Raw genomic sequence first — 24,535 nt, 5'->3', positions numbered from 1 at the left:
ATAACATATTAAACCAGAATGTAAGGAAAAAGGAAAATAATAATGAGAATAATATCTGCGTTTGGACGTAGTATGCGTCCGGATCAGGTAAGGACCATATCAAAGTTCTGTTAGTCAGGTGGGGAGAGCTTCCATGTCTTCAGATGTCTCCGGGTAAGTAAGACTGCGGAGAGGACCTCTGGATCTGTCATTCATGTGGCGGATCTTTCTTGGTGGTGATGTCGGTGAGAGAGAGAGATCTTGTTGTAAGTTAGGTGGATGAGGAAGGCGGAGGCCTAGTTGCTTAAGGAACATGGGTGCATCATCCAGGTCTGAGACTGAGAAGCGCGCACCATTCCTGCTGACCATTAGACGAAAGGGGAATCCCCATTGGTATTGGATCTTAGCATCCCTCAAAAGTTGGGTGATTGGTCTGAAAGCTCTTCTCTTGGTCAGGGTATTAAGAGAGAGGTCATTATATATAGAAAGTTCGTCGCCTTTAAAGGAGATTGTGGATGTGTTACGGATGGCTCTTAGGAGTGCCTCCTTAGCTTCATAATAATGCAGCCTGATTATAACATCTTTAGGGCGCTGTGCCGTGGGTCTCCTCTCACCTAATGAGCGGTGGGCTCTATCCATCCTCCACATTTCATCAGGAAGGTCAGGAACTACTGATTTGTATAGCTCTAGGAGGTGTGGGAGAAGTTTATCAGAAGTCACAGACATGGACATACCTTTAATGCGGATATTTTGCCGCCTCTCTCTGTTCTCAAAGTCCTCCTGGGAAGATCTTATTGCCCTAAGGTCAGATTGGATTAAGCGCTGTTCATCTTCCATATCCTGTTGTTTAAGAGACATAGCGTCCATTTTCACCTCCAGAGAGGTGGTGCGGTCTGCCAGTGTAATTATATCTCCCTTAAGGTCCTTCACCGCTGTAAGAATTACTTGTTGGAGCGATTCCTGGAGGGCTCTATAGTGTCTCTCCAAAGCTATTTCCAGCGTTGCTGAGGTAAGTGGGGTGAGGTCTGGAGAAGCCGAGCTTTCCTCTGTTATGTAGGAGGTTTGCTGTGGGGCTTGCTGCGGAGAATAGGAGGGCTGTGCTGCTGACTCCGGAGCGCGGTCGGCGCCATCTTGAGAAGGCGGAGGGCGGACAAAACGGTCCATAGTGCCGGCTTGTGGGGGAGCTTTGGGGTTATTTTTTCCGGCCATCTGTGCCTGTGGGTGTCCGGTAGCTAGACCCGTAGTGGCCGCGTTTCTAGAGCGGAGTGGTGGCTGAGTGCGGCCTGTAGTAGCAGAGGCGTGGGCTGGAGCTCGGAGCCTAAGCGGCCATCTTGGAATCGCCGCGCTTGCGCCTCATGCACATTTTATTTCTAAAGGTATGCAACTTGAAATGGATCAGCCGTATCTTGCCAGGGTCCATTTACAAGGGGCATACATTTTCATACAAAATTTGCATAATGCTGCATCTCAGCTCCATATTGTTTGCTTCTTGTTGACCATTCCTACTCTACTCCCTTGTAAGGGGTTGTGGCATGGGTCAGGTAGAGGTGTGGCAAGGCCAAGAGAGAGTCTGATTGGGCTTCTGAGCCATAAACTGCAACCAAACACTGCAGTTTTCAGTAAATCCTCGTTAGCAGCAGCAGCCTCTGTACAGCATGCAGCTTTGCGCCACTTTACTGTCATTGCTGGTCATATTTGGCTTGAATTGCTTGTGTGAATAGCCTTTGGTTTGCAAGATTTTGGAACACTACAAGTTTTAATCTGTACAACAATAATGTTTTAATCGACTGTGCACAAATTCGAATACAAATTGAAACACATCCCCCCTTCATTTAACCTCCTCGGCATTTAATTTACACAAGATTTTTGTATCAAAAAGGTACATTTTTTTAAGCGTTACTTTATATTGTTGCAGTCTTGCCAGCTATCCGCAAGCATGCATACAATATGAGAAAAAGCACTTTTTTTTATTTATTTTTTTTTTTTACTTCAATGTTGCTGCCCATAGCTTTTTCACTTAGAATTGTTTGCATTGGATCCAATACAGATGTTTGTATTGCTTCCAAAGCAAAAAAAAATTAATTTGCCTCCCGATTTCATGACGCTGGTGAGTGATCCCGCATGCCAGCGACGCCGAAGGTGAGTATTTGTAATTGCTGGATGAGCCTGACTCGTCCTTACCTTTACTAGCTAGTTTTTCAATGATTGCCACAATTTCAGGATAAAGGATTGTAAACTCCTGCAAAAAATTGGTTGGTTAGAAAAAACAACAGAAAAAGTGAATAAATAAAGTTTGGTATGTACTGAATAGTTGCATACAAATTTTTTCTGGTTGAATACAATTTCAGAATCCATCTCACACACACACCATACAATTCTGGATAAAATTGTTCTGAATTTTCCAACATGTCCAATCTCAAAAAAAAAAAAAAAAAAGGCGAGAAATTTGATTGGATTTCTTGATCGAAAACAAAAAAAAGGTTTCAGGATCTTTTAATTGTATGGTGTGTGGCCACTTTAAGAGGGTTAACATAACTAACATAACAGTCTATTGTGCGTTTACAATTTGCCATTGTTCTCCTCCTTACTAGGGAGGACTTCTCAGAATTTCGATTTACAAGATAAAAGTTTGAGATCTGACATGTGAATTCTGAATGTTGTGCAAAATTACACATAAATAGCGACAATGTCCACTGAGAATGCTCAAGGGACATATAAGAGAGGATTCTATGCTAAATTTTAACTTGTAAACATATTTTTGCAAATTCGCACCAACCATATCTAATCTTTACACGATAAATGACAATTTTGCAATGCAAAGCAAACTTTGGAATATTTGGAATTTAATCAGAATTCAGTGCTAAGTTTTGGAATTCCATTTGGAATTTGTCTCCTTACACCTTCCGCAGCATTGTGCACTGCATGGCGTCCCTCCGCTCCCCTCCATAGCAACAGAATGCAGGCTAGCAACGCCTCTGTACAGAACTCAGCCCAGAACTATAGCCCAAGGGATTGAGTCTCGATCCCTACGGATGACCGTACTGCATATGTATACACTTTAAAGGACAACTGAAGTGAGAAGGATATGGAGGCTGCCATATTTATTTCCTTTTAAACATGCACATTGACTGGATGTCCTGCTGATACTCTGTTTCTAAAACTTTTAGCCATAGAACCTGAACAAGCATGCAGATCAGGTGTTTCTGATAAGATTATCTGCATGCTTGTTTCAGGTGTGTGATTCAGATACTACTGCAGGCAAAGAGATCCACAGGACAGCCAGGCAACTGTTGTTGTTTAAAAGGAAGTAAATATGGCAGCCTCCATATCCCTATCACATCAGTCATCCTTTAACACCCTCACAAAGCTTCTAATGGTCCTGCTGACCTAAGTTGTCTAAGGCTGGTTTCACCCCAGGACGTTGCGTTTTAGGGGACGTTAAGGTCGCATAACGTGCCCCTAACGCAACGCCTGGTGCTCTCTGATGTGGACGTCAGAGTGAGCCACGTTGTGCAGCTCACTCTGGCGTCCGTGATGCGTACTCTTGGAAGCATGCGGCATCACATGGTCCTGCCCGGCCAATCGCCGCATAGAGCGGCCGCTCCAGGAAGTAAACACTGCACGTCACTGAGTGCAGTGAATATTAATTAGCCATGTGCCTGGCCGCTCTCCGCTCCTCCCCAACATTACTGAGCATGTGCAAGCAGTCTAACGCGGCTCTGCCGCTTATAAAGTACTGCATGCAGTACGTTGTGTTATGGCGCAGCGTTACTAAGTAACGCAACGTGGGCACTGTGAACAGCCCATTGATTTTTCATTGCTGTGCGGTGGGGTGCGTTACAGGCTGCTCTAACGTGCGCCTGTAACGTCCCACTGTGAAACCAGCCTAAAGGCCATATCTGATAAATATTTATTCAATATTGTTAGTACAGTGGAAACCCTTTATAGTAAACTACAAGGGACCAGGAAACGTAGTATACTATATCAGAAGTTTGATTTCTGCAGTAGGGATTAGATTGTGTGCTCCTCTGAAGACAGTTAGTAAAGTGACTACTGTATATACTCAAGTATAAGTCTAGAAATGTAAGTTTGATTCACTTCATAAAAGTATAGGGGTCGACTTATACACAAGTTATGGGCAACACTGAGCACACTTGAGTAATGTGTGTACTAATAGTGACCTTCCCATTTGCAGCAATACACCCAGTGGTAAGTGATACTTTGAGGAAAGGAAATGCTAAAAAACCACAGATCTGAAAGCCCTGGCCACAACAATTAACAAGGAAAAAGGCAAGGGGAAAATACTGGGCTGCATAAAAGGGGATGAATAATTGCAGCACTTGGAGGCCTGGAGAAGGTATTGGCTGCACTTAAGGGACAGGAGGGGTTAATGGCTGCAATACTGTTTGCAGTGCAGTCATTAATCCCTCCTAAGCCCCAAGTGCAGCCATTAACTTTGCTTGGTAGACTTATACTTGAGTCAATAAAAAATTCCAGCTTAAGAGGGTTGAATATTGGAGTCGACTTATACGCGAGGTTGACTTGTATTCGAGTATATACTATGAAAAGTGCTGCAGAGGATGTCAGCAATATTTACATGATAATAATATGGTGGGGCATAAGACTTTGACTATAGTAGGGATTAGATTGTAAGCTCCTCTGAGGACCAGAGATGGATTAAGTTGAAATGGGGCCCAAGGCAAGGTAGTAGATTTTGTCCCCCTTATGCCTAGTACACACAATGCAATTTTCCGTGTGATTGACGGTTAAATCAATTATTTCTGACAGGTATGATCTGATTTCTGTTTTTCTAATCGATTCTGTATAGATGTGATCAGAAAATCGAACAGAAAAACGATCAGAAATCAGTTCGGACCTGACAGACATAATCGATTTGACTGTCAATCTGACAGAAAATTGCATTGTATGTTCCAGACATTATGGTCCTTTTAATATTCTGAGTGCTGCAGAGGTGCTGCAGAGGATGTCAGTGCTATATAGATGCATGATAATAATGTGGTAGGGCGTTAAGCTGGGTCTACACGCTCCGATGTAACTTATCAATCAAGCCGCTGATGCGGCTCGATTGATAAGATCTGACAGGTCCGATCTCGGCGCCGCTCGATTCCCCGCGTGCGGACAATAGTGGGGAATTGAGCGGAACATAAGCGCCGCTGGCGGGGACGACCGGGTATCGAATCCGACGGACGAGCGGGGACGCGTTGGGTACGCGCAGGGATGCGTAAGAGGCGATCCGGCGGCTAATAGAGCCGCCGGATCGCTCCGTCTAGATGAGGCTTTAGACTATGACTATGGTAGGGATTAGATTGTGAGCTCCTCTAATGACAGTAAGTGATATGACTATGTACTCTGTAAAGTGCTGCACAAGATGTAAGTGCTATATAAATACATAATATTTATATAATAGGACATTACACTATGACTATGGTAGAGATTAGCTTGTGAGCTCCTCTGAGGACAGGCGGTGACATGACTATCTACTCTGTAAAGTGCTGCAGAAGATGTCAGGGCTATATAAATACATAATAATATTTTACGACATTACACTGACTATGGTAGGTTAGATTCTGAGCTCCTCTAAGGAAAAAATTACACAAATCTGATTTTTCAAATAAACACACTTAGTAGACCTTGTCTGAGGCCAAGTAAAACGTAACTTTTAATTTATTTTAATAAAATCATTGCCATTAAATGAAAAGTATTTTGGATGTTTACTTGATTAGATATAGATATACAACAACCTAGTTGTGTAGTTTAGAAGTATATATTGTGTCACTTAAAAAGGACATTCTGTATTTTATAGTCAATTTAAGTGAATTGACTATAAAATACAGAATGTCCTTTCTAAGTGACACAACATATACTTCTAAACTACCCAACTAGGTTGTTGTATATCTAATCAAGTAAACATCCAAAATACTTTTCATTTAATGGCAATGATTTTATTAAAATAAATTAAAAGTTACTCCTCTAAGGAGAGTCAGTGACATGACTATGTACTCCGTAAAGTGCTGCAAAAGATTTCAGTGCTATATAACAATTGCATAGAGGTTTATTGTCTATGACCACTATTAGCAATGTTTGTTCTGCAGGAGACTAGACAGATCTTCAGAATGATGTTTTGGAAATAAGAAAGTGAGAATTTTTGTTTGAAAAACTAAACTGAAAGCTCTGTAAATTATCTAAAGAACTGTCTATACAGAAAGGTGCCGCCACTTTTATTTTTGTGTTAACAAGTTGTAGAGTGTCCCTGCTGAGCTGAAATTTGCAGCCATTGTCCACAGCCTGGAGACAATTAGGAGAAGAGACTTTAGCAGACATCTGCTGCAACAGGAAACCAGATGGTGGCTTCTATGGAGTCAGTGAGTTGGCTGCTGCAGTCCTGAACCTAGATATTATTTTTGATGCTAGGAACATGTTCATTTAGTAAAGAATTGTGACATGTCAGAGGTGTGTGAGGGGTTTCTCTGTGCACTTTGTGTTTGGGTGGTTATCTTGCTCGGTAGTCCCGTTCTCTTATGTCATTTAAGATCACCGAGGAAGTGTCTGAGTTAGACATAGAGACAGAGACGCATAGGGGTGAGGTTATAACCTCTACAGGTGAACAGAAATCATGTGCAATGTTCATCCTATCCTCTATATTAGTGGAATAAACACATAGGGGTATGTATCCCATATCCATACAGGCTGGTTTCACATATTACAGTGCTGCCCATAATTATTTATACCCCTGGCAAATTTTGACTTAGGCCTCTTTCACAGTGCGACGGTAAAGTCGCACGTTAGAAAATGTTTTAACGTGGACTAGCGCACAGCAATACTAAGTATGTGCAACATTCACAGTGCACACGTTGCGTTTGTGTGTAACATGTAGCATTATTAGAAAGTGCTGCATGCTGTGCGTTTAGCAATGAATCTGCTGCGTTATCTGTGTGTTGCACATGCTCAGTAAGGTTTTTTTTTTCCTATGTAACGCATGCGCCGTTTTCGTTCCATCAGTATGCGACGAAAACGGCGCACCAAACGCAGGGCTAAAGAATGTACTATAACATCCAAGTTATACTCTTTCAATGTGTTGCGTTAGGGGCACGTTATCTGACCTTAACGTCGCATCAAACGTGAAAGAGGCCTTAAAGTTACTTTTATTCAACCAGCAAGTCATTTTTTGACTGGAAACGACATCGGTGTCTCCCAAAAGATAATAAGACGATGTACAAGAGGCATTATTGTGGAAAAAAAAACATTTCTCAGCTTTTATTTACATTTGAGCTAAAAGTGTTCAGTCCAAAATTATTCATACCCTCCTCAATAGTCTACAGAAAAGCCTTTATTGGCTATTATAGCAATCAAACGCTTCCTAAAATTGCAGACCAGCTTTTTGCATGTCTCCACAGGTATTTTTGCCCATTCACCTTTAGCAATGAGCTCTAAATCTTTCAGGTTGGAGGGTCTTCTTGCCACCACCCTGATCATTAGCTCCCTCCACAGATTCTCTGTGGTGTGATTGTCCTGCAGCAGGAGAGCCCGGGGCAGAGCGATCTCACCGCACCATGTCCCCGTGCATATTACCCCTCTCTCTCTATGTAAATATTTCTCTACTAAAAATGTGTTTGACTCTAAACTTTATTACCATCCTTTAAATTGATATATTACTAATTTTAAAATGTTAATATAAAGGGAAATGAACCAGGATAGAAAGGATCAGCATGGTTTGAATTATAAAACAACATATTTTTCTTATGAAATCTTTATGGTATGCGTGACTAGGGGTGTGGCTTAAGTGTCCCTCTTTCTCATCCCAAAAAGTTGGGAGGTATGTCATCGGATCAGCTGTGCCTGTCCACTTTCTGGGTGTGAACCCAGCCTAAGCCCTCACCTACCCACAACTTATATAACCTGGGGCAGATGTGGAGCTAGTGTCCATAGCAACCACTTTCCACATTTCATTTGCTACTGCAATATGTTTTCCTGTTATTGACAACCTCTCTATTTTTCTTTGTTGCGGTTTTAATAAACAATCCCTTCTGTCCCTTGTCTATCACAACAGAATGCTGTAGCGCCTCAGAGACAATGTTTGCTGTCAGCGGTCGCTCCATACGACAGACATGGCTACGGGCTTCTTTTCCCAGTCGTGTTCAATCCTGGCTGGGAGCAGCGGACAACTCCAGGACAAAGGCCGTCATTCAGCCTTCTCCCTGTCTTCCGTGTGACATTGAACCTGCCCGCTCTCAGACACTGCCATCCATTGTCCTCCTCCTGTTTATTTTAACATGACAGCCTTGTTCCACGCTGTGGCCGCTGTTCTCATTCAGCTTGGCAAGTGTTTTGACAGCTCAGAACTTCCCGCCCTTCTACCTTAAGGGTTGGTGACACAGCAGAGAAGCACATTAAACATTCTCTCCCTCACGTTCCAGTATTCTGTACTTTTTTTGTTAATTAATATTGTCGGGAATTGGTCTGTGGAAATATTACATGGCCAGCTGATAGCTCTTGGTTGCAAAAGATGATTGTAGCTATATTATAAGATGCATAACAAACCAGTTTTTCTTTCCTCGTATTTTTTTTTTAGCTCTGTGGTGAAAAGGAGATTTTCTGTTATCTGTGTTTGCAGGCTCTCTGGCTCCAGTGCGGCAGGAATCCTCGCTGTAGGGTTATATTCATTCTCCCGTCTTACATGGCAGTGGTCCATTGCAGCCGAGGTTTTCAGCCTCAACAATCTGTTTGTGGCGCTGCTCATGGCCCTCGTGGTGGAGTTTGAGAAGGCGAAGACTGCGAGAGGCAGATCAAAGGTAATGTTTTGTTTGACTAGGTGGATGCCGCCATGGCGGAGAGCGTGAAGGAACCGCCGGTGTCTTTTTTTTTTTACAGGGCAAAATAAGAACAAAGGACGATGTGGTGTATTTTAATCCCTTAGATGGGTCAGTTCTTGGCTCGCCCTTTCTTTTTTTCCTCAAGTTGATCCTTTGGTATTCTTTCACTTTTTTGGATAGAGTAGTGAAGTTAGAATTCACTCAATATCTGAAAAAAAAATAATGATAGCGACTTGGCGGCCGATCGACCATTTGATTCAATTTTTATACTTAAATCGATTTGTTTATTATAATCGAATGAAAATTGATGCCGCCAAGTGCATGCCCAATCGACGATGCAACCAATTTCGGGGGAAAATTGGTCTCATTAATCTGCCGGACCTGCTGCAAGTTGTCAGGTTGTCGTGGTCAGTGGGGTGCGCTGCGGTGATGGCAAGCGATATCAGGATGAGTGACAATTGCAACAAAACCCCCTACGCTGTCCCCCCAATGGTCTTTGGCTTAAAGAGTAACTGTCAGGCTGCAGAAGCTAATTTAAACCTCTATTCTCCTGTGTTAAACAGTTTAGAAGGAAGCTCAAAAGGCATTAGTGAAGATAAAAATCTCAGTTACCTTTGATGTGTGCTTATCAGCAAGTCTGTTATAGACCCATAAAGACGCAAGCCGCATACTATACTGCAAAGCATTCTGGGGCCCTCCCCTCGGCTGCTAATGAGACGTTACAGAAGCTTGTAATCAGTCCAGCGTGTATCACTGATAAATCTCCGGGCAGAGTACACTGCAGGAGTCAGCTATTGTTCCTAGCCACATGGCTCATTAATATTCACTGCACACTGTGTTATTTAGTACCAGCTTTTCTGTGATCAGGAAGCAGGCAGGACATGACGACACATTTGACAGAAAAACATGGAGCCTGCCATGAGCTGTCAGGAGCATCTATCTCTGCATATACTATATACAAATTCTGTGAAATCCAAACGTGGACAGTGAAATGCATATGTAATGTAAGTACAGCCAATCTTTAGCTACTGATATATGTGTTTATTTTCTCTGAGACCTTATACCTAACAGCTCCTCTTTAAGTCAAATTTTCAGAAAGGAAGGTAACAATAGAGGGTGCAGAGGTTGCGACTGGGGAGGACCCCACTTGGGCCAGAGGGGTCCTCCTTCAACCATATTATAAGCTCTCTATTGGTCCTGTACTGGAAAATATAGATGCTTTTAATTGTTACAATCATTGATAAACCGTTCCCAATCCCCTTCTTGTACCTCCGACACTGTGGTTGTGCTTGGCAGGTTTTGGTTCACTGTATAAATTGTTATGTATAGAGTGCATGGGAGGCCCAGTGTAAAACTTGTACTGGGGCCCATAGCTCCTTAGCTACGCCACTGCTTGCCGCGATGTTCCCTCCTATTACTTTCCATTACCTCCTTTTAGTAAATGGGGCAGAGAAGAGGAGGGAAAGGGAGGGTGATGAGCAACATTGACAAAAGCCAAGTTGTGAATGCTGAAGAACTGGATCAAGGTATCTCCCGTCAGATCTTGTGAGTTGTTCCCATTATGTGGTGGTTAGCGCCTACAATAAGTGACCCAAGTCAGGTCAACTCCTGGTCTAGCTGCAAGGTCATGGGCACCCAAGACACACTGATGCATGTGGACAAAAAAGGCTAGCTCTTCACGTCCGATCCCACAAAAGAGCTACTGTAGCACCAATTGTCGGAAAACCTAAAATTAACCTATGCTTAGCTTGATTAGCTTGCTTAGCAGTTATAGATCACAGTAATCTGCCTGACACTTGGGGGGGGGGGGGGGGGCAGTGTGGTCCTTGTAATTCCCATTTCAGCAGTTCAGGTCCGGCAAAATTAACCCAGGGGCCCCCATATAGACACCCTCAACCGAATAAGTAAATAAGTGGCAGTTGGGGCCCTTTATTGCAGCCAATTTTCCTCAGGGCCCCTTTTTTGCACCCCCATCATCTCCTAACTTAATTGTGCTTTCTGAGGCCGCTGCAGAGTCTTTGGCAGAATAGCCTCTTACATCCTCGCAAGGGTGCATCTCCTCCGTGACCTGGCGCAAGTTATAATGCAATAACATGTCACAAGTCATAGAGAAGAAGCAGCCATCGGTGGATGAAGACAGAAGCCACAGACTGAAAGAGGAGTGCCCAGGTGAGATGTTACTCTGCCGAAGACTCTGCATTGGGAGAAACTTTGGGGTCCAATACAGGCCCTGGGACAATTGCCCCCTTTTGTTCAGCCGCGCTGATGCCGCGAATCATCTATGGGGCTAATGCTTAACATATGTAGACAATAATAAAAGGAAAATCATTTTGGCTTCAGACTCTCTTTGAAGTACATATAAACCTATACAAATAATAAGTACATTTTTCCAGGAGTAAAATGAGCCATAAATTCATTTTCTCCTATGTTGCTGTGATTTACAGTAGGTAGTAGAAATCTGATAAAACCGACAGGTTTTAGACCAGCTCATCTCTTAATGGGGGATTCTCAATGTTTTCTTTATTTTCAAAAGCACTTAGTAAATGGGAGTTGCTCCATCCAGCTGCCAAAACACTGTGCAGCGAGCGGGGAGGCTGGCCAGCATATTTGTATAAATCCTTTCAAGCAGTGTCTTTATAAAGAATAAAGGCCATGCTGAGAATCCCCATGAGGAAATGAGCTGGTCCAAAACCTATTGGTAATGTCAGTTCTGTCAGATTTCTACTACCTACTGTGACAGCAACATAGGAGAAAAGTCATTTATGGCTCATTTAATCTGGAAAAAAACGTACTTCTTATTTGCATGTGTTTACATTTACTTTACATTTTACACTTTTTCATGATAGTGGTCCTTTAAGAACACGCGTTCATACCTTGAGTAATCATCTTCCAAACCAAATGAACGTAGGAAAGGTTAAAATCTAACATCTCTGAGAGAAATGAAACAAGATCACTCCAGAAGGAGGCAATATGAGGGCATTCCTACGTTACAGTGAACCTGAACCGTTAAGAGTGGAACGAAGTGAAAATAATCTTGTGAGATAATTGTATGTGTAGTTCCTATAGTAAATAGGGATGAGCGTCCTGTGCGCGTTCTGACTTTTGTATAAAATGGAAGCTTTACACCTGTGGGCTGCGTCCACCTTTGTCACCACCTCTGGTTGTTGCATTTCCATGACTCTTATACTTCCTTCTTCAAGACGAAAAGAGAAAGTTTGCCTTGGTGAGGCTTGCAATGCGACTAATAGGAAGCGTGCAAGCTGTTGAGCGGATGGCGGAATTATGGGTAAATAACCCATTCTCATCCAGCCGCTCAGCTGCAGCAATTAAAGCTAATTTGAATCACGAGTAAGCACTCGTGGTGAGAGCATCACTGACCAACACTGATAGATGTTCATTTGATAAATTGCGCAGAAGCAGTAAACAAAAGGGGTAGGGTCCTGCCCTTGCAAGCTTACAATCTAGAGGGTAGTGGGGTGAAGACACTGGGGGAAGAGATTTGCGAGCTTACAATCTACAGGGTACTCACTACCCTGTAGATTGTAAGTTGAGACACTGGGGACGTGGACAAAGGGGTTAGCAGATGAGGCAATGAGCTTTAAATTCTAGCTATAACAAATTATAAAATTGTTTGAATAGGACAAAGGTGCATTTAAAAATGTTCAGGCTGGGAGCACGACGGATACTGTAGGTTGTGGTAGAGGGTTTTAAAGTGAATGGGAACCGCATTTAGAAAAATGAGACAGATACTTACCCAAGGAGAGGGAAGGCTCTGGGTCCTATAGAGCCTTCCGGCTCCTCTCCTGGTCCCCTCAGTCCAGGGCTGGCTTGCCCGGTAGCAGTATTTGACAAATTTAGTCAAATACTGCTTTACCCGCACGAAGGAGGCTTCAGAAGTCTTCAGGGAGCCCAAGTGCTCCTGAAGAAGGGCGGCCCTGTACTGCGCCTACGCAAGCACGCTCTCTCACACGCTCACGCCTGTGTAGTATGGAGCCGCACGTCTTTGGGAGGACACGGCTCCCGAAGACTTCCAAATACCCTTTCGGTGGGGGATTGAAACGGGGGGGGGGGGGGGGGGGAGGGGAGCCAGCACAGGATAGAGAGCACCGAGAGAGGAGACAGAAGGCTCTATACGACCCAGAGCCTTCCCTCTCCTTAGATAAGTATTTGCTTCATTTTGTTAAAAATGCGGTTCCCATTCACTTTAAGTTGAAAACATCTGGAGCTGAAGAGGGTGCTTGTAATGTCAGGTAGGATTAACCATATCCAGAATGGGTTCAAAAATGCGCTAATTAAAGGGACCATGAGCAGGTTTTAAAATCACAATTTGAACTTACCTGGGGCTTCCTCCAGCCCACCGTAGGCCGTGAGGTCCCTCGGCGTCATCCTGGCTCCTTTCCTGGTCCTGCTGGTGGCTCCATTAATTGGCGACTTGTGCCAGGCGACATGATGACGGGTAGCGTGCACGGCGGGGACTTGTACTGGTGACTTCAGGTAGAAGTTGCCAAATAACGAAGTCGCCAGCGGGACCAGGAGAGGAGCCAGGAGGATGCCGGGGGACCTCGTGGCCTACGGTGAGCTGGAGAAAGCCCCAGGTAAGTTCCAGTTGTGATTTTAAAACCTGCTCAGGGTCCCTTTAAAGTTTGCCCGTTGCAAATGTGTTAAATAATGTCCATTAGACACATGCAGTATTGTGCAAACGCTTTAGGCAGGTGTGGAAAAATGCTGTAATCAAAGAATGCTTCCAGAAATATTAATAATGATTGTTTATTGTTAACAATTTACAAAATGCAAAGTGAGCGAACAAAAGTAGAATCTAAATCAAATCAATATTTGGTGTTACTACTTTTTGCTTTCAAACCAGCTTCAACTCTTATAGGTAGCTCTTTTTTGAAGAAGCACAAAGAAACGTGCAACGTTTAGGATCTTACACGCAGTGGTCGGCCAAGAAAACTTAGTGCAGCAGATGAAAGACACATCAAGCTTATTACCCAGTGGTGGTGGTCTACATGGAAGAGTTGCACCTAAAAAGCCATACCTCTGATGTGGAAACGAGGCCAAACGACTCAAGTATGCACGAAAACATAAGAACTGAGGTGCAAAACATGGCAGAAGGTTCTCTGGACTGATTAGTCAACATTTTAAAGATTTGGATGTAAAAGAAGGCATTTGTGTGTCAAAGGGCTGGAGAGCGGTACAGTAATGTGTCTGCAGGCAACAGTGAAGCATGGTGGAGATTCCTTAGGGCTGCATTTCTGTAAATGGAGTTGGAAATGTGGAGTTGGAAATGTGGTCAGGATTAATGATGTTCTCAATGCTGAGACACTTATCCATCATGCAATAACATCAGGGAAGCGTATGATTGGCCCCAAATGTATTCTGCAGTAGGACAACGACCCCAAAAATACAGCCAAAGTCATTAACAACTGTCTTCAGCGTAAAGAAGAAGAAGTCCTATTAGTGATGGTTTGGCCTCCACAAGGCCCTGATCTCCACATCCAGTGTGTCTGGGATTGCATGAAGAGATGGAAGGATATGAGGATGCCTACATCCACAGAAGATCTGTGGTTAATTCTCCATTGATGATCGGAACAACCTACCAGCCGAGTTTCTTCAAAAACTGTGTGCAAGTGTGCCTAGAAAAATTGATGCTATTTTGAAGGCTAAGGGTGGTCACTCCAAATATTGATTTGATTTAGATTGTTCTTTTGTCCATTCACTGCATTTTTTGATTGATGAGAATAACAGAATACCCAAGCAGCTCTGAGTGACCCAAAACCACTAGGAAAGTATAGGGGACTAAAAGAGACCGAAAAGCCCAACTACTAAAAAGCCAATGCTCACTGTGATTTGCCTTCTTAAAACAGAAGGTATTTGGGATAATTCAGCTTCAAGTGAACATCTGTGGCAACCCACAATGCAACGCTACTGAATATGCAAATTGTGTCTTTATTCCCCTGAAGCCAGGCTTACATCCAGAACCGCTGGAGTATAGCAAGCCTATAGCTTAAGATTTTACAGAAATAAATGATTAGCACTTCCATTTTGGAAAGCGTTCGTTGTTTACTGCAATTTTTTTACACCTGCCTAAAACTTTTTCATGTTACTGTAACTGCCAGAAAATACCTAAAAAACACATGTAAAATATATGCTTGCATTTCATGGCGGGAAAGTGTGGAGAGGTCCTCATGCAAAATGGTGCAATCTTCTCCTTTGTAGCATCTGATTATTTTGCTATTATTATTATTATTTGTGGCATAGTGTTGGTTCCTTTTATTTGCTGATTAAGAATCTGCGTTTCATCTGTTCCGCATAACTAATTTTCTTTCTTTTCAGGTCTCTCTGTACGGGGCTTTCTGCTGTGGCCTCAGCCTGTGTAATCAGCACACTATTGTGCTGTACATTCTATGCATAGTGCTGCAGGTTCTCGTCCGCCTTTCTTCCCGTAAGGTATGTCAATGTGACACAGGCGCATGCTGTACACAGGTTTCTGCTCTCTACAGTCTATAATGGGAGCGAGGCTGCAGCTGGGACACTGTAAGGGTCAGAATTTAAAGAAATAGTGTTTTGGAATCTACACACATACCTCTTGTAAGGGATAAGGTGGGTGCTTGGCTGGATCAGGCAATCCACAAAGCAGTAGTACACAACAAATATAAAATACAGAGACTACAGCTATTCCTCTAATCAGTGGCGTAGCTAAGGAGCTATGGGCCCCGAAGCAAGTTTTGCCATTGCGGCCCCCCCCCCCCCCAAGCACTCTACATATAACAATTTTGACAGCGCACCAAAACCTGCCAAGGACAGCCACAGTGTTTGAGGTGCAAGAACGGGATGAGAATTACTACTATTTAAAGCATCTATAGAAGTGATTGATACCAGCTCAGGACCAATACAGAGCTAATGCTGCAGTTGAGGGAGGGCCCCTTTGGGTCCCAAGGGGCCCCAATGCCGTCGCATCCTGTGCATCCCCTATTGCTATGCCGCTGCTACTATTACCATGCACAGTACTGATCTGATAGATCCTTAAAGTTGACCTGAACTCAAAACGTCCTTTGCTCTTAAAGATAAACAACAGCATAATAACTTTTAAAGAAAAACATTTATTGCTGGTACAAATCCTGCAATAAATATGCAGTGTCTACTTCCTGCTTTCATGTAAGCAGACATAGGGTTAACATTCTGTGTTTACAAATTAGCTGCTCTGCTGAGGCAGCCAGCTGACACAGCTGAGAGATCAAATTACAATTAGGATTACTCACAGATGAGGTGGAATCTGACAGGCTAAACTCTCTAAATACATACAGGGTGCATTTCTCCCTGTTTTCCTTCTGCCCTGTGCAAGAGTTGAGGTCCACTTTAAGTTCCAGCTACCAACAGGAAAACTAAACTCCAAACCATTCAGTCCGATAGCCATATAGTACTGAAGCGCCAATTGATCCAGAACTATCTCTATGTATGATAGGCAAGGTGTAATCCTCCACTAAGTATTCCCGCTGTAACTGGTGTCCACTTCTGTTATGATGACAAGATTTTTGCTGGCCTTCCTGCTGGCAGCAGGTCAGCTCTCCAAGGAAACTGCCTCCTAATGTTGATCCTAGCATATGTTTGAGTCCAGGGCTGGAATGGGCATTCGCTCCCTTACATCATCCAGATATGTCCACTGTAGGAACATACCTGCTTATGGTCAGATGTTAGCCACATGCACACTTTTCAACTCAAGTCTCTCTATGGCCCATATGCAATTCATTTTTTCTCTTATATAATATACAATAATACAATACAATAACATTTCTATAGCGCTTTTCTCCCATAGGACTCAAAGCGCTTAGGCTCTCTCAGATTCAGTAATTAGTAGGATGAAGTATTCACACAACAAAAGTTATATTTCTGCAAATGCCAAACTGAACAGGTGGGTTTTCAGTCTGGATTTAAACATGTCCAGGGATGGAGCTGTCCTGATCTGTTGAGGTAAGGAGTTCCAAAACGTAGGGGCAGCATGACAGAAGGCTCTGGGACCAAAAGTTTCCAAGTGGACTCTGGGTATGACTAGATTATTAGAACCTGTGGATCTGAGAATGCAGGGATTGCTACGCAGCTGCAACATATCTTTCATGTATCCAGGGCCTAAATTATTCAGGGATTTAAATGTCAGTAGGCCGATCTTGAATAGGACCCTCCATTCTATAGGTAGCCAGTGAAGGGAGTGCAGGACTGGCGTTATGTGGCAGTGACGGGGTTGGTTGGTTAGCAGTCTGGCAGCAGTATTCTGTATCAGCTGTAGGCGGTACAAGGCCTTTTTTGGAAGGCCAGTGTAGAGAGCATTGCAGTAGTCCAGTCGGGATGTGATGAAGGCGTGGACTAAGGTTGGCAGATCTTCTGGGGGTATGAGGTGCTTGATTTTTGCAATGTTCTTCAGGTGAAAATAGGATGATTTCACCACAGCAGAGATTTGAGTTCTGAAGTTTAAATCCCCATCAATTAGAACTCCCAGGCTACGCACATGATCAGAGCTGCGCAGATCCGTGCCTCCTATTCCCAGTGGTGAAGACTGCAAGTTAAGTTGTTTTGTTATCATGCTCTGCCCTCCAATCAGAAGGACTTCAGTTTTGTCTGCATTTAGTTTCAGCCAGTTGTCATTCATCCATTGCTGTAGTTCACGTAAGCAGGCGTTTATAGTTAGAGTTGGGTCTGTCACACCAGGCTTGAAGGAAAGATCTTGAGCCTTTTAAACCACCACCAACCAAACAAAATACTCAAAATAATTTTGATAGTTCGATTTCACCTACTGTTTGGGTACTTTTTCAATTATATAGTTCTTAAAGGATACCCGAAGTGACATGTGACATGATCAGATAGACATGTGTATGTGCAGTGCCTAGCCCACAAATAACTATGCTGTGTTCCTTTTTTTCTTTCTCTGTCTGAAAGAGTTAAATATCAGGTATGTAATTGGCTGACTCAGTCCTGATTCAGACAGAAAGTGACTACAGTGTAACCATTACTGATAAGAAATTCCCCTTTTTATCTCTTTCTTGCTCTCGGAAGCCATTTTCTGCTAGGAAAGTGTTTTATAGTTGGAATTTCTTATCAGTGAGGGTCACACTGTAGTCACTTCCTGTCTGAGTCAGGACTGAGTCAGCCACTTACATACCTGATATTTAACGCTTTCAGACAGAGAAATAAAAAAAAGAACACAGCATAGTTATTTGTGTGCTAGGCACTGTACATACACGTCTATCTCATCATGTCACATGTCACTTCGGGTATCCTTTAAAGTGAATGGGAATCGCATTTAAAAAAATGAGGCAGATACTTACCCAAGGAGAGGGAAGGCTCTGGATCGTATAGAGCCTTCCCACTCCTCTCCCGGTGCCCTCATTCCGGTGCTGGCTCGCCCAGTAGCAGTATTTGACTACGGTAATTTAGTCAAATACTGCTTTACCCGGCCGAAGGAGGCTTCAGAAGTCTTCAGGGAGCCCGAGTGCTCCTGAAGAAGGGCGGCCCTGTACTGCGCCTGCGCAAGCACGCTCTCTTGCACGCTCACGTGTGTACAGCACGTCTTCGAGAGGACACCGCTCCTGAAGACTTCCAAATACCCTTTCGGCGGGGGATTGAAGTGGGGGGGGGGGGGGCGGGGGAGCCAGCACAGGATAGAGAGCACTGAGAGAGGAGACGAAAGGCTCTATACGACCCAGAGCCTTCCCTCTCCTTAGGTAAGTATTTGCTTCATTTTTTTTAAATACGGTTCCCATTCACTTTATACATTAATTTAAAGTATATCTGAGATGACTATAATGGGGCTATTTATACTTACCTGGAGCTTTCACCAGCCCCATGAGGTGCCAGTCGCAGTCAGTCGTGCGCTTCTGCACATGCACGGCCCAAGCCGCACTTGCACAAAAGAGCGCGGCCAGCCAGATTACTGGGGGGAGGGGGGGGGGGGGTGGAGAATACAAAACAACGAAGCAGCCAGAGAGGACGGTGAGGGAGCTCATACACCCGATGGTGCTGGAGGAAGCCCCAAGTAAGTAGAAATAGCCCCATTATAGTAGTCGCAGGTTTCCTTTAAAGAAAATATTAAAATGATCTCCTAGGAAAAAACTGAATTGCATATGGGCCTGCGTGTCTATGGGGTCTTTCTCTGGCATGTCTTGTCATGAACATTTTGATCAAAGTATTTTAACTAGAGTTAGTCAATGGGATGCTAATAATTTTGGCCTGCAAGTATATAGCTTGGAACCAGGCCCTATAATACCATTCTAAAGCATGTGGCTTGTGGGAAAGGTGTATTTTTAGAGTAATAATAATATTGTCAGATATTGTAAGGATGAACCAATACAACAGTTTCTGCTTTTCCTTATATTGGTGTATGAATGACCTCAGCTACTATGGCCTTTGTGATACTTCCCCCTCCATCAGCTGCTTTTATGGCCTACGGTGGCTAACACCATTTCTGCTGCACTATCATGTGGGTCTTGCCAAGGAACCGACCATGACTGGTGTGCTGTCCACCCCATTTTCTCCATCAATATAGATGGGTGGGTGTGGGTGGAGAGTGCATCACCTGGGCACAATAGTGGACAGAAGAACATACTTGAACCAGCCACTTCCACATAATCTTTTCTCCCCCAGCATTGATGCCTAGTTGAGGAGCTGAACATGCGTTCTAAGCAATACATATTCAATTCCACTTTGGTATTATTGCTAGGCCCAGGTGAAAGGTCGGGTTAAAGGTCAGAGTATTATTATTTATTGTATTTATAAAGCACCAGCTTATTACGCAGTGCCGGACAATAAATACATACAATGATACAAAGGATGACAGAACAAAACAAGGTTATACAATGTAGGACAAAGCACAAAGCTATACAAGGCAAACAGGGTACAAAGTACATCATCATGCCATTTACAATCTAAGGGGAGGGGAGATGGACATACTAGGTAAGGCTGAAGAATAAGTTTTCAGAAGAGAGTTACTGTGTGGTAGGGGGTGGGTAGGCCATCTTGATGAGGTGGGTTTCAAGCAGTTGCTTGAATGTGTTGAAGGAGGGGGCAAGACTGGTGGGTGGTGGAAGGGTTCCAGAAAGTGGGGTGGCTTTGAGAAATCCCCCAGGCACACATAGGAGTGGAATATGCACAGGGTAGGTAGGCAAAGGTCATTGGAGGGCCGGAGGAGACGGCCTGGTGTATATGTGTGAACAAGCTCCGAGATGTAGGTAGGGCAAGTTTTGTGCACAGATTTATAGTCCAGGCATTGAATCTTGAAAGTTATCCTGAATCGGATAGGGAGCCAGTGCAGGTATTTACAGAGGGGGGATGTGGATGCAGAGCGGTGAGAAGAATGGATGAGTCTGGCAGCCGTGTTCATAACTGATTGAAGGGGGGCAATGCAGTACAAGTGGAGGCCAGACAGAAGGGAGTTGCTTCTATTGGCAACACCGGTGGGGATTGTGGGTAGTGTGTTAGGCAGAGGAGGAGGAGCTAAAGGAAGGCTGTGTTAGGAAAGTCAGGTAATTAGGGATGGGCTAGCATAGTTGATATACTGATGATTTATTTCTTACCTCACTATCCTGTTTTGCGTTCTTATGTCATCAGTAGAGCAGAGCCATTACTCTGCCTATGCTACATGTCCTCTCTGTCACTGTCTTTTTTTTTTTTTTTTCTCCTGCAAAAAAATTCCCTGCTGTATATTTTGAAGGACTTACAAAAGGAGAGAAAAAATATCAGCGGTTGAATTGTGCCCTAATTTTGTTGATGAATGCGGAATATTCTGGGAAATGCAGTATCAGCCTCGCGCTAATAATGTTGGCGTGAGTTATCTCGGTCTTGCAGCTACTGCGGATCCGGGGAATATGATTGGAGAACAGGCGATGCAGGTTAGACGATACTCGGGAACCCTCGCTAATAATATTGGCTTCACTTACATTTCCACTCTGCCATGTAAAGGAGATCAGTTTAAAGCAATTTCTGAATAATCCCCAAAGTCAGGAGATTTGACAGAATTCACCAGCACTTGTTACAGATAGGAAAAGCGCCTATGTGTAAAATATTACTCGATGTTTTCCACTTTCTGCTATCAGCGGGGTTTTTGTCGAAGCGGCAGAAAGAAAGGGAGAGGATTTTGGCTGTGACAGCCAATCAGAATCCTGCTGTCGGTTTAACATCTTTCAGAGGGTGATGAGACGGGATCTTCCGCAGTGAGAGAAGTGTCACAGGACATCACGGTCTGCCAGGAAGGGAGCATGCAAGTAGCAGGTGTGAAGCAAGTCATGTGATCTGGTGGCAAGCCTGTAAGGACACAGCATTGCCATAGCTGAGATGCCTTTATAGACACAGACTCCAGGGATGTTATTGTTATCCTGGATACTAACAAATACGTTGCTAACCTGGAACAAGCATGCATGGCAGGAGGATAGACTTAGTATAATTGTTTCAAGCCAAGTTTGGACATACTGTAGTTTTTTTATATGCAATATATAGAACATTATTTTAAGCCATTAGCATTTTCAATAGAGTTATATTGTTTGAGATAAGTGCACTGCTTCTGACCTCAGTAGGCAGAGCTCGTCTTGCTGTAAATTCTTGGAATGCTTTGATCTCTCTCTACTAGCAGAAAATATAGAAACTGAAAGCAGAAGTCTTCTGTTATTGTCTCACACTGCCCCCTAGTGACAAGTGGCCATAAATACACATTACAGCAGTGCTAATCAGAAGCAAGGAAATTTTAGAAATTAAAACATGTGCTAAAATAAATTGGCCTGGAGAATGTGCGAGCCTCTGAATAAATTGACTGCTAAAGGGTTAAAGTAAATAAGTGTAGTTTTGCTACAAACTCTGCAGTTTTCCAAAATGGAAAAGGAAAATAACTTCTGCCTCAATACTTAGATCTGTATCCCCTCTATAGCAGTATACAGCTGCCTGCTTGGAGCAGGATGCTTATCTGATGACTTTGCATCCTTCTCTCTGCCCCTTTGTGTCCCCCTGTGTCCTCCTCTGATGGGCACAGTACAGGGAGTCCCCGACATTGCGTCGGGTTGGAGGGTCGTATTGGCAGGCATTCACAAGTCAGAAACCCCCTGCTTTTCCACTATAAAGACGCATTGACTTTTTTCCCCCCACTTTTGGGGGAGAAAAAGTGAGTCCAAAAAATACAGAATATAGCACTGACATCTTCCACAGTGCTGAACAGAGTACATTGGCTTGTCACTTAACTGTTCCTCAGAGGGGCTCACAATCGAATTCCGGCCGTAGCCATATGTCCAGAATAGTCTAGGGCCAATTAACTTATCTGTATGTTTTTGGGATGTGGGAGGAAACCGGAGTTCCCTGGAGGAAACCCACATAGACATGGAGAGAACATACAAACTCCATGCAGATAGTGCCCTGGCTGGGATTTGAGCTGGGGACCTAATTAGCTGTCCCTGCTAACCTCTCATTAAATATTAGGCGGTGCACAACAGTACCCAGGAAAAAAAAATAAGGGAGTCACTTGTAGGGTTCTGTCAACTTTTGCGATTGCATTTTCCGCAAATCTATTGCCGCCATCGATCTGCAATTTTTTGTTTGTGGCAGCATATACTGTAACTGCGAACAAGCTCGTAATATGGGAAAAAGCGGAAAGCTGTGCGATTAAATCGCGAACGCAAAATGTGAATGAATGGTCACAACGAACGTTTCCCAAGCGAGGCTATTGACTTCAAAAGTCTGTGGAACTGTGTGCGTCTTGCTGTCTGTGGCAAACTGCACACAATCTCAGATAGTGTGTTCCTTGCCTAAGCCCACCTGATAGTGTATTGCTTTGGTTTTAAAGGAAATCTGTAATGAAAAAAACACCCCCTGGGGAGTACTTACCTCGGGAGGAGGAATCCTCTGGAGCCTAACGCGGCTTCCCACATCCTCTTCAGCCACCTGCATCCAGCGCTGACAGCCCCTGAACTCCAAGTGTAGCAATATTTGCCTTTTGGGCCCCAGTGCAGGTGTAGTAAAAGCTTTCCAATCGGGCTTTGACGGAAAATAGCCAAGCCCCATCGTGTTTACTCTACTGTGTCTGCGCTGGAACTCTGATGACAAGTATTGCTGGGTGCTGCTGCGCCTGCGCAGTGCTTGTTGCGGGACTTTTGGAGTGGGGGAGCCAGCGCTGGATCCCGAGGCTCTAGAGGATTGGGGAAGCCTTATTTGGACACACGGCTTCCCCCTCCCGAAGGTAAGTACTCAATAGGGTTTGTTTGTTTTTTGTAACAGATGTACTCTACGGCAGAGTTCCCCAACCCTGTTCTCAAGGCCCACCAACAGTACGTTTTGCAGGAAACCACAAACTTTCACAGGTGAGGTAATTAGTGTCTCAGCAGAGCTGGTTAACTTCCTCTGTGGATTTCCACAAAACATGCACCGTTGGTGGGCCTTGAGGACAGGGTTGGGGAACACTGCATTAACCACTCAATTCTACCTGGACGGATATAACCGTCCAGATAGCTTGCCCTGCTGCCGCTGAGCCGGTAGCGTGATAGACGCGCTCCCGCCGCCTTCCATTAGCCCGGAGATCACTGAATGGGAACACAGTTTCCATTCATTGATCTAAGTCCCCATATGAAAGACCGACGCTGTCAATGAGACGGCTCTGTCTTTCATAAATCCCTTTCTGCCCCATCCACGCTTTACTTCCGCTTGCGTAGTAACACTACGCATGCAGAAGTAAGCTTCCAGGGCATCTTGTGGCCAAATAGTAAAATTACATCTGGAAATAAAAAATTCCAGATAATGACCTTTTTTTACAGTTAAAATTAGTCCCCTACCTCCCACACTCCCCAATAGCTACACACAATTTTTTTTGTAAAAAAAAAAATATATACAATAAAAAAAATACATAAATAGTTACCTTAGGGACGGAAATGTTCTATTATGTATGTAGTAAGGCAGGGGTCCCCAACCTTTTTGAGCCCGGGGCCCACTGTCCCGACCAACATTTTCTCCGGGGCCCCCCCGGGGGAGGGGGGGGGTGGAGGGGCGTGGCCAGTGGCGGCGGCAGTTACCACAGTATAGCAAGTACAGTTAGCCCAGTATAGCTAGTACAGTTAGTCCAGTATAGCAAGTACAGTTAGCCCAGTATAGCAAGCACAGTTAGCCCAGTATAGCAAGCACAGTTAGCCCAGTATATATATATATATATATATATAACACACACACACACACACACACACATGTATATGTGTGTGATCCTTACTAAGTAAGTAAGTAAGTAAGGCTTACTTGATTGCTATATGTCAGGCTCGTGCAGGCTTTCAGCGGCAGGCTCTCAGTGGGCTCTCAGCGGCAGGCTCTCAGTGGGCTCTCAGCAGCAGGCTCTCAGTGGGCTCTCAGCGGCAGGCTCTGACCTCCTCTCTCTATAATGGCACCCAGACGCTGCGCTCTGTATACACTGCGACTATGTCGCTGTGTGAAAAACATGCAGCCATTCATTGATTGGCCTGTGTAATAGGGGGGCGGGACTGGAGGCTGAAGGGGGAATGATGATTGGGGCACTGATGGAGGAGGCGTGACTGGCACCTCCGATATTGCTATTGGCCGCCGCTTGAGAAGGGGGTGATTGGCCACATGGAGGCATGACATAGGCCTCCGAGAGGAATCCCCACTGATGCAGGAGGCGGGTCTGTCGCCTCCGATAATAGCTTCGTCGCCGCCATTGCTTAAGGGGGTGATTGGCCACACATAGTGAGGGGGCGGGA

General features: G+C 44.2%; 1 protein-coding gene across 5 annotated transcripts in view; it reads left to right on the top strand.

The window, feature by feature from the left end:
* TMEM260 (transmembrane protein 260) overlaps window positions 1–24,535 on the top strand; it is a 162,476-nt gene that overhangs the window by 98,289 nt on the left and 39,652 nt on the right. For 4 of the 5 annotated variants that reach the window (XM_068254379.1, XM_068254377.1, XM_068254378.1 and 1 more), the window contains exons 5-6: window positions 8,612–8,789; window positions 15,147–15,260. In XM_068254379.1, coding sequence (XP_068110480.1) covers window positions 8,612–8,789; window positions 15,147–15,260 — 292 coding nt within the window. The remainder of the gene's footprint in view (window positions 1–8,611; window positions 8,790–15,146; window positions 15,261–24,535) is intronic. The other variant, XM_068254381.1, reaches the window with a different exon arrangement.

Source organism: Hyperolius riggenbachi, chromosome 9, assembly GCF_040937935.1.
Source record: "Hyperolius riggenbachi isolate aHypRig1 chromosome 9, aHypRig1.pri, whole genome shotgun sequence".
Lineage (NCBI taxonomy): Eukaryota > Metazoa > Chordata > Amphibia > Anura > Hyperoliidae > Hyperolius > Hyperolius riggenbachi.
This window is presented reverse-complemented; position numbering and strand designations above follow the sequence as displayed.